The sequence below is a fragment of the Melopsittacus undulatus genome, chromosome Z, assembly GCF_012275295.1.
Source record: "Melopsittacus undulatus isolate bMelUnd1 chromosome Z, bMelUnd1.mat.Z, whole genome shotgun sequence".
In the NCBI taxonomy this organism is placed as follows: Eukaryota; Metazoa; Chordata; class Aves; order Psittaciformes; family Psittaculidae; genus Melopsittacus; species Melopsittacus undulatus.
In genome coordinates, this window is record NC_047557.1 from 82,796,340 (window position 1) to 82,815,065 (window position 18,726).

At 49.7% G+C, this 18,726-nt stretch overlaps 1 protein-coding gene across 1 annotated transcript in view; it reads left to right on the top strand.

Annotated features, from left to right (window-relative positions):
- Positions 1-18,726, top strand: part of VAC14 (VAC14 component of PIKFYVE complex) — a 66,891-nt gene that overhangs the window by 19,457 nt on the left and 28,708 nt on the right. Inside the window, exons 11-13 of the mRNA XM_031051816.2 lie at positions 2,005-2,149; positions 2,450-2,515; positions 11,236-11,386. Coding sequence (XP_030907676.1) covers positions 2,005-2,149; positions 2,450-2,515; positions 11,236-11,386 — 362 coding nt within the window. The remainder of the gene's footprint in view (positions 1-2,004; positions 2,150-2,449; positions 2,516-11,235; positions 11,387-18,726) is intronic.

The following is an 18,726-nucleotide window of genomic DNA, read 5'->3' on the forward strand; positions in this document are numbered from 1 at the left end:
AAGCCTTAACATGACCTCCTCTGCATTGGAGTCTCCTTCCCTGATGCAGGTCCCAACTATTTGGGGAGACAACTGGGAAATAACTAAGGGTCTGCAGCCTTGATTGTGTTATAAAAGAGGCAGTGTCCTGGTTAACGAAAGGAGTTGTTTGCTTTCATTCCTGGTTGATGACCAAGGGTTATCATCATCTTTTTGGGATGGCTTTTGAGAAATAAGATGATGTTCTCAGGGCAGCCTTTTAGCAGAGAGCTGCATCCCAAAAGTATTGCCACCCAGGGCACCATCTGCAGTCCCTTGCATCAGTCTGCTGAGATTAGCAGAAACTGGATGTCCTCACCTCGTGGGTGGCCCCAAGTCATGGACTTGGAGGACATATGGATTATTGTTCTCTGGAGATGTTTGAACTAGTCAGATTTGAGTTGGATTCTGAGTGCATTTCATGGAGCTCTAGTCTTTGAACCCCAAACCTGGTGCCTGCAATAGCAACCAGTTCTCAGCACAGCCATGGTGCTAGATAGATTCATTATTGTAGTGTCTTGCCATGTATAGGTACCATCTGCTTTGGGAAAGTGGTAAACCTTGAAGTCTGGAAGACTTCTGTTGTCTTGAAAGCAAGTTTTTGGTGTGTTGCTGTCTCTTGTTATGCTTCCCCATCACACAGTGCCACACTGCACACAAAGAGTTGTGGTCAAGGGTTCAATGTCCAGCTGGAGACCAGTAACGAGTGGTGTCCCTCAGGGATCGGTGTTGGGACCGGTCTTGTTTAATATTTTTGTCGCTGACATGGACAGTGGGATTGAGTGCACCCTCAGCAAGTTTGCAGATGACAACAAGCTGTGTGGTTCGGTTGATACGCTAGAGGGAAGGAATGCCATTCAGAGGGACCTTGACACACTTGTGAGGTGGGCTGATGCCAACCTCATGAAGTTTAACCATGCCAAGTGCAGGGTCCTATACCTGGGTCACAGCAATCCCAGGCACAGCTACAGGTTGGGCAAAAAGGAAATTCAGTGCAACCCTGCAGAGAAGGACTTGGGGGTGTTGGTCAATGAGAAAATGAACATGAGCCAGCTTCAGTGTGCACTCACAGCCCAGAAAGCCAACCGTATCCTGGGCTGCATCAAAAGAAGTGTGACCAGCAGGTCAAAGGAGGTGATTCTGCCCCTCTACTCTGCTCTTGTGAGACCTCACTTGGAGTATTGTGTTCAGTTCTGGTGTCTTCAACATAAAAAGGACATGTTACTGTTAGAACAAGTCCAGAGGAGGCCACGAGGATGATCAGGGGACTGGAGCACCTCCCATATGAAGACAGGCTGAGAAAGTTGGGGCTGTTCAGCCTGGAGAAGAGAAGGCTGCATGGAGACCTCATAGCAGCCTTCCAGTATCTGAAGGGGGCCTACAGGGATGCTGGGGAGGGACTCTTCATCAGGGACTGTAGTGATAGGACAAGGGGTAAGGCGTTGAAACTTAAACAGCAGAGGTTTAGATTGGATATAAGGAAGAAACTTCTTCCTGTGAGGGTGGTGAGGTACTGGAATGGGTTGCCCAGGGAGGTAGTGAATGCTCCATCCCTGGCAGTGTTCAAGGCCAGGTTGGATGAAGCCTTGGGTGATACGATTTAGTGCAAGGAGTTCCTGCCCATGGCAGGGAGGTTGGAACTAGATGATCTTGAGGTCCTTTCCAACCCTAACTATTCTATGATTCTATGAGCAAACCTGGCCAGTCCCAGCCATGACCCCCAGGCTTGCAAGCCTGAAGCTTGGTTCCTGACTGTCATAACTCTTGAAGACATGAAAACATTGTGGATTAGCTGTGAGCAGATCTGGATACGCAGAATAAGAAATGTGAATGGCCAGGGTGAGTGGGGCAGGAAGAAGCAAAGGTTTGGGCTTTCTCAGGGTTGAGATGTTTGATGCAGCCCCTGGTGTGTTGTAGACCTCTCCACTATGGGAGGATGGAGTTGGACATTACAGCACTGAACCAGCCTCTCTTCTTTCCATGCAGCTGCGAGAGGATCCAGGTGACCCTGAACCTGGATGGAATAGTTCAGGTGCTAGACTGCCACCTTCATGATACGTCCACTGGGATGATGACCAGAATTGCAGTCCTGAAATGGCTCTACCACTTGTACATCAAGACTCCTCGTAAGGTAGGTCAGGGACTCAGCCTGTGAGCCTTCTGCTTCCCCCGTGAGATGGAGCTTATCCACTCCCAGCCTGCTTCATGCCTTTGAAATGGCTGTAATTGTCTTGGTAGCATTGCATCCAAATGTCCTATCTTTTCTGAGAAGGTTTTGGTTGCTGGATACCCAGTAGCTTAAGAAAGAAGAGCTCTCCAGCTCAGATAGAAAATGCTGGTGAAACCCCAGCAGCTTCTCCCAGGGTAAGGGGTCCTATGGCAGGGATGACCAGGCCTGTAGAACTGATGCCATCTGTCTTTCTGTTTCTAGATGTTCCGACACACCGACAACCTCTTTCCTAGCTTGCTGCGGACCCTCTCAGATGAGTCAGATGAGGTAAGCGTGGCAGCTGCTGAAGTCCTCCTGACAGCTTACTATCTCCACATCCAGCTGGACTTTGGATTTTGGGGGTTGAACTGAGGGATTTTTTGAGGTTTGTCTAGTGTTGGGACTGGGGAGTTTAACCTTCTTGGCCTAATGCAGAGCCAGCTGAAATCCTGTGTTCTCGGTTAGGTTGATGTGTTTGGAGCCCCCTGTATAAACCTTACTCTCCATCTCTGAGAATTTATCCTTCAAAGCCAACTCTTAAAATGTCTTTTTGCCTGCCTGGCAAGAGAGCTGGGGCTTTAGGTCCCTAGTGCTGGTGTGTTTCCCTGGACTGTGGTCAGATCTTTGGTAAATGGGAATTCAGGCACCTTGCAGTATCTCTGTAGAGAAGACGTGGGAGATCATGTCCAGTCAGCACTGCAAAATCAGGCTCGTGAGGAGGTCACAAATGGTAGCAGCACCACTGCTAGCAGGGCAGCATCAGCATTGCCTGGTGGGGCTGCAATAGTTGCCCAGCAGCATCAACATCAACCTTCCAGTACCTAAAGGATTCTTTTGAAATCCAGAGCAGGGTTTTTTTGCAAGAGGCAGGACAAAGGGCAATGGCTTTAACCTGACAGAGGGGAAATTGAGATGAGACATTAGGAAGAAGCTCTTCCCTGTGACAGTGCTGAGGCCCTGGCTCAGGTTGCCCAGAGAAGCTGTGGCTGCCCCATCACTGGCAGTCTTCAAGGCCAGGCTGGACGAAGCTTCAAGCAACCTGGTCTGCTAGGAGCACCTGGAGGTGTCCCTGCAACAAGGCAAGGGGTTGGAACTGGATGAGCTTTAAGGATCCCTTCCTGTACTATTCTGTGATTCCGTGATCATATTGGCTCATTTTGGAAGTGAGTAAAGAAAATCAGGCAGCAATGAGTGAGCCAGCTTGCTCTGACTTTGCCCTTCTGCCTGTGCCTTGGCCTCCCAGGGGAGTGTTCCTCATCTCTAAGGCTGCTCCATTCTTGAGGCGCTGCACCATTTTCCCATTTCCTTGTCTTTCTTCCTCACCCCTCTTCTCTGGTTCCGGTCATCTCCATTTTGGTGTCTGTGGCATCTTTTCCCCGTCTCTGTGGCACTCTGGAGCATTTCTAGTGTTTGACTGGAATCTGGCAGCTTCAGCACAGCCAGTGGTAGCACTTCTACTGTCAGCTGCATACTTCTTGCCCAGACCTGTGAATGTTTGGTTTCTCAGCCCTGACCTTCCTCACATACTAAAAATCACACACTATGTGCTTTGCTTTACACATTTGGGGCATCAAAGCCCAACTCCACAATAAATCCCATGTGCAAGGGGGTCGTTAAGAGAGGCGGGAAGGGAATGAGCAAGCAAGGGAATGACTTGCAAAGGCAAGCAACTGCCTGGCCTTTTTCCATACCCTGCTGCTTACCATACAGACCTTTCCAAAAGAGTCTCCAAACACACATCTGCCTTTGCAAGGCTCTAGAAAGCCTGCATCTTGCAGATAGTCCCTCCAGCTTGGCAGGAGATCGCAGTGACTCATGTTGCAATTACACTGCTTATTAATATTTGAAAAAGCAGTGAAGAAAGGACCCTTGTGATGCATTTCCTCCATGCGACATAACTGGGAATGGCTCAAAAGTAATTTTAAGCTGATTTATTTAATCCTGTCTTCTATTTATTGAAATGTTTGGCTCTCCTTAATTTTTCTAGAGGAAATCCATAGACGAGTCAATCCATTAAATATTACTGTTCAGCTGGCTCCCAAACAGATCTGCTGCTCTCTGCAGAGGAAATGGAAATGACTGAAAGAGTAGTGGGTTGGAGCTGAGTGTTTTGGGGAATCATGAGGACACATGTTGGTGGCTAACCTGCAGTATCCATGCCTGTTAGAAAAGGGGATGCAGGGTGCTCTGTTAGCTGTTAGACCCTGCTCAGTACAGTATTTTATCCATGTTCGTGTTGTCCTAGAGTAGATTCCTGGACTGGGATTCCCCAGGAGGTCTTAACTAACAGGCTAGGGATCACAGGGTTGGTGTGGGGTCTTGTGTAAGCTAACCCATCAGCTTTCTGATGAGGAAGCATCTCCTCCTTCTCAGGTAAGGTTTTGTGTATTGTCTGGTGTAGCACAAGGTATATACACATCTTCAGTGGGTTTTTTTGCTGCCTTCATCCTGCAGTGCTGCCTTCCCAAAGGGAATCCATCTGGGCAGTGGTGTCAGTCCCATCTTTCTTCCCAGCAAAATTCAACATCCTTTTGCAGTGCCTGAAGATCTCCTGTCCTCTGTGCACAGTTTGGAGTCTTGCTGTCGCTTTCCTCGTTTGCTCTGAAGCTATCTTGGAGCAGTTGTTTCTCACTAGCTCATCACCAAAGGAGACTCTGGCTTTGGAGGGTCAGTGCTAGTCAGGGCTTTGCATCAGACTGAAAGACTGCTCAGGAAACTTATTTTTAAGGTCTGGCCTTGTTGAGCTGCTCTGAGTTTCTTTGTGTACTTGCCATCAGTCAGGCCCAAAGCAAGGAAAGACTTGAACTGAATGGAGCTGGTTCCATGCCTTTTAAGTTGTCATGCCTGTTTTTTATCATTCAGGTAGCACAAGGTGTTGCACCACCTCCACCATGCTGAACAGGGGCCAGAATCTAACAATGCATCTGTGGCATCCTGAGTCATCTCTGCTTTCTCTCCTATTCCCTTTACTACCCAGTTCTCCTGCTCCAGCAAATAAATGGTCAAGAGACCTAGTTAAGATTCACAAGGGCAGCACAGAGAAGTTGGAGCAAGTGGTTCCCTTTGATATGTAGACAAGTCCATACACAGGATTCCTACTTGTCAGATGCTGTATTCCTGCATTGCGTCACCTCATGCTCGTTCTTCTGCTTCCCTGGCAGGGAGATGCTCCATCCTGCATTTGAGACCCGGTTTTGAAAGCAATCTTTAAAAGCCCTGGTTAAAATTTGATGTGGTTAAAAACTTCCTCACAGCTCCAAGTCCAACAGGATTGGGCTGGGAGTGGGTTTTTCTGCATAAGCTGCTCCTTTTGTTGTTGTGAGTCCCACAGCCCAGACACATGGTTGAAGAATGAATGTTAGAAAAGGTGAAAAGTTAAAGCCCAGGCTCTCTTTGGGAGCAGTGGGTTAGACCTTTCCACCTGCAGTTTAAAAGCACAGCTGCGGGTAGGCAGTGCTGAACAGAAGACCTGTTTTTTTGGGTTATCTTCCTCTGCAAGTTCCTCATGCAGAGGCAGCTTCTGAGGTATTTGTGCCTTTCCATCTAGACCCAGATATTGAGTTCAGGTGGACACAACAGGTGGTGAGGTTATATCTGCTAAAACCATGGAGCACTGATGCTGCTTGTTTCTTCCTTTGTTCTGTTTGCCTTTCTCTGGCTCCAGAATGAAGTTGTTTCTTTACAGCTGAATGTGTTCCTGTTTGCTTATCTGCTCCTCTCGATCTTCATGGGGGTTGGAAGTTGTGCTGGGACTTCTGTCTGACTCATGCAGGAATGACAGGTGAGGTAGAGCTGGTGTCTGCTGTGAATCAGGGTAGACTCCAGCTTCTTCTCAGTTCTGCTAACATAAAAACTACCTGTGTTTCTGCAGTGGCCAGGAAAGACTTTGAAAACAGAAAGAAGGTTGAAATGATTTCTTAGCTTGCTTTTTGTTGCTGTATCATAAAATCATAGAATTGTGTGGATTGGAAACGACCTTAAGATCATCCAGTTCCAATCCCCTGCCGTACATAGGGACACCTTCCACTAGACCAGCTTGGAACTCCCTAGATTTCTCACAGAGCATCCTTCAGAAGTCTGCTCCTAGCACTTTGCAAGAGTTGGTCCCTTTCCCTCACAAGGGTTAGCTGAGCCTCAGCTACTACTGCCTGTGGAGGTGATGATGGACTTGAATATCTGCATGACCTTCAAGCCAACTTCTCCATAACACGCTGAAAACATTTTGTCCCTCTCTTGAGTTTCCAATATTAAACTGAGAGAGGAGGAACCCTCTGTAGGTTGGAATACTCATATTCTTCTCTCTTCTGTGCTGTTACCTCCTACACGTCTCCTGCATGTCCTGCTACAGCACTGCAAGGTTTTGAAGCCCAGGTCTCTTCCCTGTTCTCTAAGCTCTGCTGTCACACTAAGTCTCGCAAACTCTTTCCACCACTCCCAATTCCCAGTACAATGAAGCTGAACAAAAGTTTATGCCAGAGCAAATAGCCATCTTAACATGGTTTGATTTGAAGCTTTGTTCTGTTGGTTTTAGAGTCACTGTGCTCTAATCCACCATGGCGAAAATATTGCGACCCAAAATATTGTGTACACCCAAAACTGCGAAGAACTCTTACGTACATGTGTCTGGCTTTAATTTTGGTGGTAAAGCTTCTCTGGGTTGGGCCTCAAAGCTACAAGGTACCAAAGCAGGAAGGCTGCTTGTTTTGAAAAGAGAAGTTGCACTGAGGATGAGCTTAGGACTGAAATTATGGGATGTAGAGAGAGGTATGTAATTGCAGTTGGATGGTGGAAAATGTGGTCAGCCCAGCATGCTGTAAATGGAAGGAAGCCCATAAGCAGAAGTCTTAAAGCAGGGTGGAGTGAGACTTTCTCCAAGGACTTGAAGTATTGCAAAGGCATTGGGTTGAAAGATAATCTCTGCACTGCATCATGCAGGAGTAGGAAGTTTCTTGTGGGGAGTGTGATCTACAGGGAGCTTCTTGGCTCAGCACCAGTTCCAGACCATAATTGCATGGCTTGCTTATACGTATGCATGTATGATTTGTATGTATATTCAGACACTAGCGATAAGGTGGCAGACTGGGCTTGAGGTGGTGCCTGGAGCATTCCTGGGTGAAATCATGGAGCAGACTAAACTCACCTGCCATGGAGCACAGGCAATCCTAGCCTGGGAAGCTGGTTCAGTGTGAGAGGAGAAGGTGTAGTATGTGGGATTTGGCGAGCTTGGCTTTGGGTACCTGGCTTCTCAGGGTGCAGAGGGAGATACTGGATGGGAGACATGTAGCAAATAAAAATAAACCCTTTACATACTAGCTCTGGGACTCTCTGAGAGCTGAATTTGAAGGGGTTGCAGGTATCCAGCCCCGCACAGTGTGCCCACAGGGATGTTCCAGGGCAGCTCCAACTTCCTGCAGCCCTGCCCGCTGGCTGGACCTTGTCCTGCCTCCTTCCCTCCCCTCTAATGCATGAAGAAATGCCTCCTAAGGAGGGAGGATGGGCAGTTTTCAGGTTGGTTTCAAATGGTTGTGGCTGTATTACCAAATGACCCCCCTTCTCCCAGTGCCTGCTATATATCCTGATGGCATGAGAATGCGTTAGCACGACGCGTCAGGATCTTCCCTGGGGAGGGAAGGGGAGGAGAAGCCCCCAGCCCCACTGCCTTCCCTCTGTTCCTGGCTGCAGATTGAAAGTCGATGGCTGTAAAGGGGGGGGGGGAAGCCTTTGCAAGATCAGAAGATAAGATAAAAGTTGCTGTGCTCAGGACCTGAAAAGAGGTGTGGATAAATCAGTGCAGGAGATTAATAGTGGTTTTCTGTCTTTAAAGCTTGTGGAGGCGGGGGACACAAGTTTGCTTTTCACACTGTCTGTGCTTGGGGCTCAGACAGCCTTGCTGCTGGCTGCTCTTGGTCCTGGGGCAGCTTGTCCATGCTCAACTCCCCTCCTCTGGCTATGACTAAAAGGTTTGGAGGAAGAAAAGAGAAATATAAAAGAAAATAAGTTAAGTCCTCTGGAGCAGCCTCTTTGCACACTGCCACAGCAAGGAGCTGCTTTTGAGTGGTGGAGCAGCAGGAAGCACCCAGCAGCATCCTTGGCTCTCCTGGTCCCCATCAGGTCACACCTGTGGCATTGCCAGACTGGTAATGCTGTAGGCTTTTCTACAGCTTCCCTGATCTAAGGTGGCTGATCCTCCTTGAGAAGGTGCTCTGCAGCCCTAAACCTTCTTGATTTCCATCTTGGTAGCACCATCAGCTGAATTCCTATTTTCTTGGCAGAAATAACCTTGCCCCTGGTATTGTGTGCCCCATTTTATTGCCGAGGGAATCCTCACCCTCTGAGACATTGCTGTAAATACCAGTAAGGACAGCATCTGCAGGAGCTCAGTCCATATCCTTGCTCTCATCTGTGCCCCAGGAGCTGCTGCTGCAGCCCCATCTAAGCTACAGAGTGCTGAGTCTTGCTCCGCAGGGGTCTGTACCAGATCTGGGAGCACCTCCCCTTCCTCTACAACATTCCAGGCCAGTCCAGCATTTTGGCCAGAGGCAAACTCCTTAAGGAGCATCAAGGCGATGCTTTACATGCAAGAGGTGCATCCCATCCAGCACACGCCATTGAGATGCTGCTTTTCCCCTGCATCGCCACTGGCAGAGCCAGTCTCAGCTCCATTCAACCAGAACAAGCAGCAAATTAACCTGACCTAGATCTGGAAGAGCTAAGGAGAGACTGGCTGGTTTGTGTGCCCTTACAGTTCCTGCTCTGGAGGCAATACAGGGAGAAATCTTGCCTATTCCCAGCAAGAAGAAAGCTGTTTATTTGTAATAGCTTATAACTGATTGATAACCTGCTCTTCATCCCCCAGCTGTGCAGAGAGCTCCATCCCAGTGCTCAGAATGGCTTGCGATGTCAGACAGGTCTCCCCATCCACTGTGATGCTGTTTTCCCTGCTGATACCAATTCAGGAAGCCTGGAGCAGGGGCACACCACCCTACATCTTATCACCACCAGGAAAACCTCCTTGGTGGCAGCTCCTCTGGGCTGTTCATCAGGATCATGCCCTTGCCCAATAGCTGGGAATGGCTCTGGCCCTTGTGCTCCAGCACTGCTGGGTCTGACAGCTGCTGGGCTCCTGACTGATGGGAGCAGCTCTCTCTTGGTGCAGCCAGCCCGTTGCTATGGCAATGGCAGGATATTGCTTTCTTACAGCCTCCTGGGTCGCACAAAGCCAGCTGCCAGCTCCAGCTTTGCTTAGCACAGAGATGTGCAGTGCATACCAAGCACTCCTGGCTTTCCTTCATCACTGGCTGGGAACCCACTCTGGAATATGCAGGCAAGGAGCAGGAGGAGCCAGAGTTCCCTGCCTCTTTCCCACAGCTGGAAAAACCAAGGCCTTCATGGCTGCCTGCTCTTCCTATTTCTCCAGGTGCTCATGGAGCTGTCCCTCCTCCTTCTTATTTCTTCTGTGCTTTTCAATTGCCAAATTCAGCCCACGCTGCTTTTTCCACCTTCTGCCTGTGACCTGCATGCTGGTTTGGGGGGACACCCCATAATCTCTCCAAAGCTCAGGAAGTTCAGCTGTGCTCTCAGCTGGTCAGTGCTGCCGAGGCAGCCTGCCTGGAGCATCCCAAGCCAAAGCAGCATCTCAGATATAGCTCTGGGAAACTGGATTAAGGATCCAGCCTCACAGCATATAAATGACTTTATATGCTTTTGAAGGCAGCAGGGATGATTTGTGGTCAGACCAGACCCATCATGAGGTCTGCTCAGGGGCATCCTCTGCTTGCAACAAAACGGCATCAGCGTTGCTTTATCTGAGCCACTGATGGGACCAAGGTCCTTCCTCTGCCAGGGACTACAGACTCCCTTCCTTGGAAGAGCATGAGGGCTGGCGATGGCAGTGACCTCCTGTGCTAGCCACAAGGTCCCATTCTTGACAGCATCACAGAGGTGCCATATTTTTCAGGGATAGCAGTGCAAGTTGTCGTTGTCTTACTTCCTCCCGCAGGAGCTGCTGGCTGGGACTTTATTATGTTTATAGGCACAGGGTCTTCCCAAGCATGCAGGATCTTCATGGAGCACCACTACTGTGCCAGCACCCAGGCCTAAGCACCATGCTGCCTGCTCAAAAACCTAGGAGCTCCTCCTTCTGATTCAGGGGTCATGTTTTCTGTTTTGATCATGTTTCTCCATGACCAAAAAAAGAAAAGATGTGATTAGATTTTATTTCTCAGGGTTAAGGGTATTTTTTTGTAACTCAGGAGCTAAAACTCCCATATAACTGCAGCTCCTCAGAAAGATGCCTTGTGAAAACATGTGGAAACCCAGGACACTGTACTGGTGGGAAAAGGGTGATTGAAGAAGTGTTGTGCTAGATTCTGATGAGCTAGACATAGCAGTTACCCTTTTTGGTAGCCTTTCTGTCCTGCACAGCTCTGGCTGTGATGGCTGATGAAACATAGACCCAAGGACATTTGAATGAAGGGGGACCCAAAATAGCCTGAGGCATGAGAAAGGTTGACAACAACAAAAAAAACACAACCAACCCTGTAATAACTTGTCCAGAGATGCTATATGTAGATTAATTCAGTGACTTCTGGAAGGAAAGCTATGAAATCCAAATGGCAGCTCTGTCTGCTCTGGGATACTGCCCTGAAAAGGGAGAGCTGAGGTGCATGGGGCAGGCAGACTGGTATATGTCCCCAGGAGCCCAAGGGCATCCTCATGCTTTTGCTGGGCTTATCCCAAACCTGGGGTTATGAAGGGGAGGGGGGAAGCAAAATCCAGACCTCCTCATGCACATTGGTTTAATATCACAACTCTCTTTTTCCCCTTTTCTCTTTCCTGCCCCATCCCCTCTGCAGTAATTTGAAACTTCCACTCTGAATTTCACAGGTAGCCTCTTTTCCTTACAGTTTTGTTGATGTGCTGAGATTTGGGGTTTGCTTCCTATCTCACTGTCTCCAGCCATGGGTATGGACAGAAAAGCTCACCCCATGCTGTTCATCTCTCTGCAGGTTATCCTGAAGGACCTGGAAGTGCTGGCTGAGATTGCTTCTTCCCCAGCGGGACAGACAGAGGGTTATGGTGCCTCTGACAGCTCCGATGCACAACCCCACTTGTTGGAGCTTCAGGTCCCAGACAGGGCTGGCCAGCTGAGCTCCTCTGGTGAGTCAGCCCATGCCCTGGGCTGCTTTGATGCACCGTGGCACTGGTCAGATTTGCTTGAACAGAAAGAGAAGACTCTCCTGCAGTAGGAGATCAGAAGGTCCATCCCAATTCAGCATAGCTTTGGGGATCGAGTCTACCATGGTGCAGACCAGGGTACTGCTTTTATTATTACAGCTCTTTCCTCTAGCTCATGTTTTGGGGATTTAGAACTCTGTTTAGCATCAAGATACTTCAGAGAATGGTGTGCAGGGGTCACAGAATCCCAGACTGGTTTGGACTGGAAGAGACCTTGAAGCTCATCCAGTTTCCAGCCTCCTGCCATGGAAAGGGACACGTTCCACTAGAGCAGGTTGCTCCAAGCTTTGTCCAAGCTGGCCTTGAACACTGCCAGGGATGGGGCAGCCACAGCTTCTCTGGCCAACCTGTGCCAGGGCCTCAGCACCCTCACAGGGAAGAACTTCTTCCTAAGAGCTCAACTCAGTCTTCCCCCTTGTCAGTTTAAGGCCATTCCCCCTTGTCCTGTCACTGCAGGCTGTTGTAAAAAGTCCTTATCCAGTGTCATTATTATCTTATCTTTAGGGGACCTTAGGTGCTAGCCTCCTCTCTCCTTGTTAAAGTCCTCAGAGCCCTGAATTGACTCCAGGATAAGATGATGGCTGTAAGCGCAGGTGTCCAAAACACACATAGATTTGCAGAGGATTCAGCCTGTACAGATCATAGAATCATAGAATAGTTAGGATTGGAAAGGACCTCAAGATCATCTAGTTCCAACCTCCCTGCCATGGGCAGGGACACCTCACACTAAACCCTATCACCCAAGGCTTCATCCAGCCTGGCCTTGAGCACTGCCAGGGATGGAGCATTCACTACCTCCCTGGGCAACCCATTCCAGTACCTCACCACCCTCACAGTAAAGAATTTCTTCCTTATATCCAGTCCAAACCTCTGCTGTTTAAGTTTGAACCCATTACCCCTTGTCCTGTCACTACAGTCCCTGATGAAGAGTCCCTCCCCAGCATCCCTGTAGGCCCCCTTCAGATACTGGAAGGCTGCTATGAGGTCTCCACGCAGCCTTCTCTTCTCCAGGCTGAACAGCCCCAACTTTCTCAGCCTGTCTTCATATGGGAGGTGCTCCAGTCCCCTGATCATCCTCGTGGCCCTCCTCTGGACTTGTTCTAACAGTAACATGTCCTTTTTATGTTGAGGACACCAGAACTGCACACAATACTCCAGGTGAGGTCTCACAAGAGCAGAGTAGAGGGGCAGGATCACCTCCTTTGACCTGCTGGTCACACTTCTTTTGATGCAGCCCAGGATACGGTTGGCTTTCTGGGCTGTGAGTGCACACTGAAGCTGGCTCATGTTCATTTTCTCATTGACCAACACCCCCAAGTCCTTCTCTGCAGGGTTGCACTGAATTTCCTTTTTGCCCAACCTGTAGCTGTGCCTGGGATTGCTGTGACCCAGGTATAGGACCCTGCACTTGGCATGGTTAAACTTCATGAGGTTGGCATCAGCCCACCTCACAAGTGTGTCAAGGTCCCTCTGAATGGCATTCCTTCCCTCTAGCGTATCAACCGAACCACACAGCTTGTTGTCATCTGCAAACTTGCTGAGGGTGCACTCAATCCCACTGTCCATGTCAGCGACAAAAATATTAAACAAGACCAGTCCCAACCCCGATCCCTGAGGGACACCACTCGTTACTGATCTCCAGCTGGACATTGAACCGTTGACCACAACTCTCTGCGTGCGACCATCCAGCCAGTTCTTTATCCACCGAGTGGTCCACCTATCAAACTGATGACACTCCAATTTAGAGACAAGGATGTCATGTGGGACAGTGTCGAACGCTTTGCACAAGTCCAGGTAGATGACGTCAACTGCTCCACCCCTGTCCATCACTTTTGTAGCCCCGTCATAGAAGGCCACCAAATTGGTCAGGCAGGATTTTCCCCTAGTAAAGCCATGCTGGCTGTCACCAAGCACCTTGTTTTTTATGTGCCTTAGCATGCCTTCCAGGAGAATCTGCTCCCAGATTTTGCCAGGCACAGAGGTGAGACTGACTGGTCTGTAATTCCCCGGGTCATCCATTTTCCCCTTCTTGAAAATGGGGCTTGTATTTCCCTTTTTCCAGTCATCAGGAACTTCACTTGACTGCCATGATTTTTCAAATATGATGGCCAGTGGCTTTGCAACTTCATTCGTCAGCTCCTTCAGGACCCGTGGATGGATTTCATCAGGTCCCATGGACTTGTATACATTCAGGTTCTTAAGATGGTCTCGAACCAGATCCTCTCCTACAGTGGGCCCAAGGTCTAGGTTTTCACAGTCCCTGCGTCTGCCTTCCAAGACTCGGGTGGTGTGGTCAGAGCCTTTGCCAGTGAAGACCGAGGCAAAGAAGCCATTCAGAACCTCAGCCTTCTCCAAATCCTGTGTAGCCAGTTCTGAAAGTTTCCGGAGGGGCCTACATTGTCCTTAGTCTGTTTTTTAGCTGCTACTTACCTATAAAATCCCTTCCTATTGTCTTTAACATCCCTAGCCAAGTTTAGCTCCAACTGGGCCTTAGCTTTCCTAACTCGGTCCCTAACTACCCGGACAATATCCCTGTATTCATCCCAGGCAGCCTGTCCTTGCTTCCACCTTTTATAAGCCTCTTTTTTCCTGTGAATTTTTCTCAGCAGCTCCTTATCCACCCAAGGAGGTCTCCTGACCCTCCTGCTGCACTTCCTTCTAGTCGGGATGCAACACTCCTGAGCTTGTAGCAGGTGATCCTTGAATATTAACCAAGAGTCTTGGGCCCCCCTGCCCTCTAGGGCTATATCCCATGGAACCTTGCTAAGCAGGTTCCTGAAGAGGCCAAAGTCTGCCCTCTTGAAGTCCAGGGCAGTGAGCTTACTGCACACTCTTCTCACTGTCCTGAGGACCTCAAATTCGACCATCTCGTGATCACTGCATCCAAGATTTCCCTGGAGAGTCACATTTCCAACAAGCCCTTCCCTGTTGGTGAGCACGAGGTCGAGCAGAGCACCTCTCCTCGTCGGCTCCTTTATTGCTTGCAGAAGGAAGTTGTCTTCCACACGATCAAGAAACCTCCTGGATTGCTTGTGCCGGGCTGTACCGTTGCCCCAACAGATGTCAGGGTGGTTGAAGTCCCCGGTCCAAGGCTGCCCACATTGACTGTGAACTGCTACGTTACTCTGAGTGTCTGGCAGGACAATTATCCCAGCACATCAGGAAGTTTTTCCATTTTCCTTTTTCTGTGGCTCATCCTTTGCAGTTACTTGGCTGCCCCTTCTTCTCTGCTGCTGCTGTTTAAGGACCTCCCTGTTGTACTCCCCAGGCCAGGTCATCGCAGCCAAAAGCACGTTTCATGTCAGCTTTGGATTGCACCCCACCCACGGAGCCAAAGCTGCTTCTCCCTGTGCAGCATGTGACCACGGAGCCTTGCTAAATCACCCCTGGAGAGGGGAGCCTTGCTTTCCATTTCCCAGGCTTTGTTTTCACTGACGATACTAGATCACTCACCCCTCCCCAGGCTTAGGAATGTCTGCACCAGCAGCCAGCTCAGGTTTTGGCTTGTTTGGTGTGGAGCTGTAAGTTTTTTTGCAGATCGTGTGTTTCATGCTGGCAGCTTTAGTTCTGCCATGGAGGAATGAGGGCTGCAATGTTGACAATGTCCCCAAGGCCTCTGCATGTCTCATCCATCCTCCCAGTGTCAGAACTGAGATGGCCTTGGTGGAGCAGCTCCTGCAGTGCTGGCCAAGCAGCTGAGGAGCTGCAGTTCAGCTCACACTGATGGTTGTCTGAGGTTTCCTTCTTCGTGTATGATCTAAAAATAGCATGCTGGATGGCATGGATCCGAATGGCTGCCGTGGCCCCTGTTAGCTATCTGGAAGAGCAACTTGGCTTCACATATTCAAGTGTAATGCCTGGAAAGTGGCTCTCCCCACACTGAGCAGATCTTCTGGGGCCAGAGCCTCTGTTGCCCCAGTGTGGAGCAGCTTGACCCTACACAGGTCTTAAAAGACTCTGGCTTCCTCACCTGCCCGCTTCTTCCGTGTAAAGCCCCAGCAAATTGTTTCTTTGGGAATTTATCTGGGGCTGAGCTTTGCAGGGTCATTGGCTTTTACCCAAAAGCAGATGGTTTTGGGAAGGAGAAAAGGAGCTGGTTCACTGGCCTCGAATGTTTAACATGGCCCTGGTCCCATCTGGCTCCAACCACCAAGGGCTGAGACTGGATCGGCTGCTGGGCTCGGGCTTCCACGGGAATGGAGATGTCACAGCTGGGCCAGGAGCCTCCTGGATTATGCCTGGAAAAGCAGAGGCTGCTGGAAAAGACTCTTTTTGTCAGAGGGTTGTTGGGGGTTGTGGAGCTAGTGGAAATCCCTCCATCTGTGCATGGTCTGGGGGTAGTGATGTACAGTGGGAGCAAGTGAGCCCAAGCACCGCCCTGCAGGCTGATGTGTTTGTGAGTATAGCCCTTCCCAGACAAAAATCACAAGGTGCTGGCACCAGCGAGAGAATGTACACCTTCCTGGGGTCACTGGTTTTGTACTGGGATGTATGGGAGCGTTCCCCAAGCACAAATCCATAGTGAGCATGCCTTGGCTCAGACAGTGCTTTCTAGGCAGTAGGATGCTATTGCAGCATTGCAGGGTACCAGCACTTCTCTCATCCCTCATCCCACTTTTTACGCAGATGCTGTGGAAGCTGGCAGTGTGAGGAGAGCTGCTGAGCCGTGTCACATCCTCCCCTCCTACCTCTGAGGCCCATCAAAGTGTGCAGTTGGTAAACAAGCATAGACACCCCTTAAAATCCTTGAGGTTGTGGCAGGTTTCCATGTTGTACTCTCCATCTCTGTGCTCCAGGCTTTGCCACTGGAGTGGTGAGGGCAGGAGGGATGGTGGAAGGGGCTGGTGCCTCTGTGGTCTTACTCCACTTCCTCTTGCTCCCTTTCTTCCCTTGGGATGTGTTTATGCAGTTGTTTCCCTGCCATTGAGTTCGGTTTCCTTCAGATGCTGGTTGATTAGTCAGGAAAGCCGTGTCCCACTTCCGCAGCCCGTTCCCAGCTCCAGTTTGTATTTAGCTGCTTTGTTCTCCAGTTACGTAAGGTCAGCTGCCCTTGACGTCTTCTCCAACACAATGAGCTGGGGCCAGTACCTCCTGGGAGACCCAGCATTGCTCCTCTTGACCTGCTCTGACTGCCCTAGGAGAGGGGTGGCTGGCTGCTGGCCTCCATCAGTCTCTTGTTGGTTATCTTCTGCCTGCTTTTCTGAGACCAGGTCTGTAGAGCTGTGCCCAAGAGCTTCCCAGTCTTCGGGATGATGATCCAAATACCTTTCTGGTTTCTGTGATGGGAATCCAGCTGTCTGCTTTGCTTTGGGAGTGTTTTGCCAACACTATAGAAGTTGGAACAAGTAGCAGATGACCTAAGAGTGGCTGTCACCAAGGCCAGCAGATCAGGAGAGGGGATTCTCCCCTCTGCTCCTCTCCAGGGAGACCCCCTCTGCAGTCCTGCTTCCATCTCTGGAGCAACAACACAAGAGGGACACGGAGCTGCTGGAGTGAGTCTGGAGGAGACCATGGAGATGCTTCAGGGCTGGAGCAGCTCTGCTTGGAGACAGGCTGAGAGAGGAGGGCTTGTTCAGCCTGGAGAAGAGAGGTTCCAGGGAGACCTTAGGGCAGCTTCCAGTGCCTAAAGGGAGTTTATAGGAAGATGGGGACAGACTTGTTAGCAGGGTCTGTAGCAATAGGACAAGAGATGATGGTTTTAAATTAAAAGGGAGATTCAGACTAGGTACAAGGAAGAAATGTTTTACAATGAAGTGAGTGAAAAACTGCACCACGTTGCCCAGAGGTGGTAGATGCCCCATTCTCTGGAAGCATTCAAAGTCAGACTGGACAGGGCTCTGAGCAGCAGATCTAGTTGAAGGTGTCCCTGCTCATTGCAGGGGGGTTGGTCTAGGTGACTTCTAGCGTTCCCTTCCAGCCCACACCATTCTAGGATTCTGTGACAGCATAGGTGCAGACCCTCCAGCCTAGTCTCCAGCTCTGCTCTGCGTGTGAGGAGGAAGCTCCCTCCAAAAGGATGTCAATACCATCTGCTGCCTCATACAGGTTAGCTCTTGCACATATCTCTTCCTTCCTTTCTCCACAACTTTGTAAGAAGAGGTGGTTACAGCCCTTTGTTTCACAGGAGGCACTTTCCTCCTGCTCAGTCCAGTCTCTCCCGTCCGGCTTCCTGCTGGGGATGGTGGCATACCCTCTGAGCACCTCATGCTATAGGATATTTACTGGGAGGCTGACTCTGTACATGGGTATGCTAACATGCTTGTGGCCACTGGTTTCTAACAGCAGTCCATGGATATCCCATGAGTCAGTGGATAACTCCAGAGGAGGCTGCTAAAAGTCCCTAAGAAACATAGTGTGTTGAGTTCTGACCTGCTGTATCCCTGCAGGAGAAGAGGCAGTGTTCCAGAGCCTGGACCAAACTTGAGATATTCTGTGAAGGGAGTTACCTATTGACAGCTTTTTGAAGGGTTTTGTTCTCAATGAGCCAAACCACTCCCTTTACATCGCCTTTCACCTTTTGTGTAATCATAGATCTGCAGAGGTGGCAGTGTAGGACAAGGTCCCACCTCTAGACAGTCTGTAAAATGTTAGGGTGGCCTCTGAAAACATGAGACAAGAGTCTGTAGACTGCAGGGATTTGTAAAGGGTAGGAGAAAAAAGGTGGCCCGTTGTCAGATAGCTCAGATTTGCTACACTGGCTTTTCCAATGGTAGGGGAGGATAAAAGTGAAACTTCTCCATAGTCATCCTTTCCACAAAAGGCCAGGAGTCAGCTAGCATCACACCATGGACACTCACTCTTGAAGGAGACAGTTTCCAACAGTTTTTGCAGGACCAAGAGTGGAAGAGCTAGGTGGGCATGAGAGGAAAGACCTGTTGCTCCTAAGTACTCTGAGCTCAGTGCTTCACATCCTGATGCTTGGTGGTTTCACCATCCTCCTCCCTACTGGTGTGGAGCTGAACAGGAGGGTTGAATTTCAGAAGTGCTCTTCTGCCTTTTGGAGAGGAGGAGAATTAGAACAAAAGGGTGATGCATGTCTTTTCTGGGATGTTCTACTGCAGCGATTCTGGGATGCCGTGGACAACCCCAGGAGAGGCCGTCCAGACTATAGCTGTAACTTGTCAGGCATGCCTCCAGGTATCATTCTCTCTTGAGGTGGTTAAGCACATGGTGGGTCAGAAGGGTTGGGGATTCCCAAAGAAAAGCTGGAATTGCAGAATTGAAATTGTAGGTAAGACCACTCCTAGCCAAGCGTATACCTT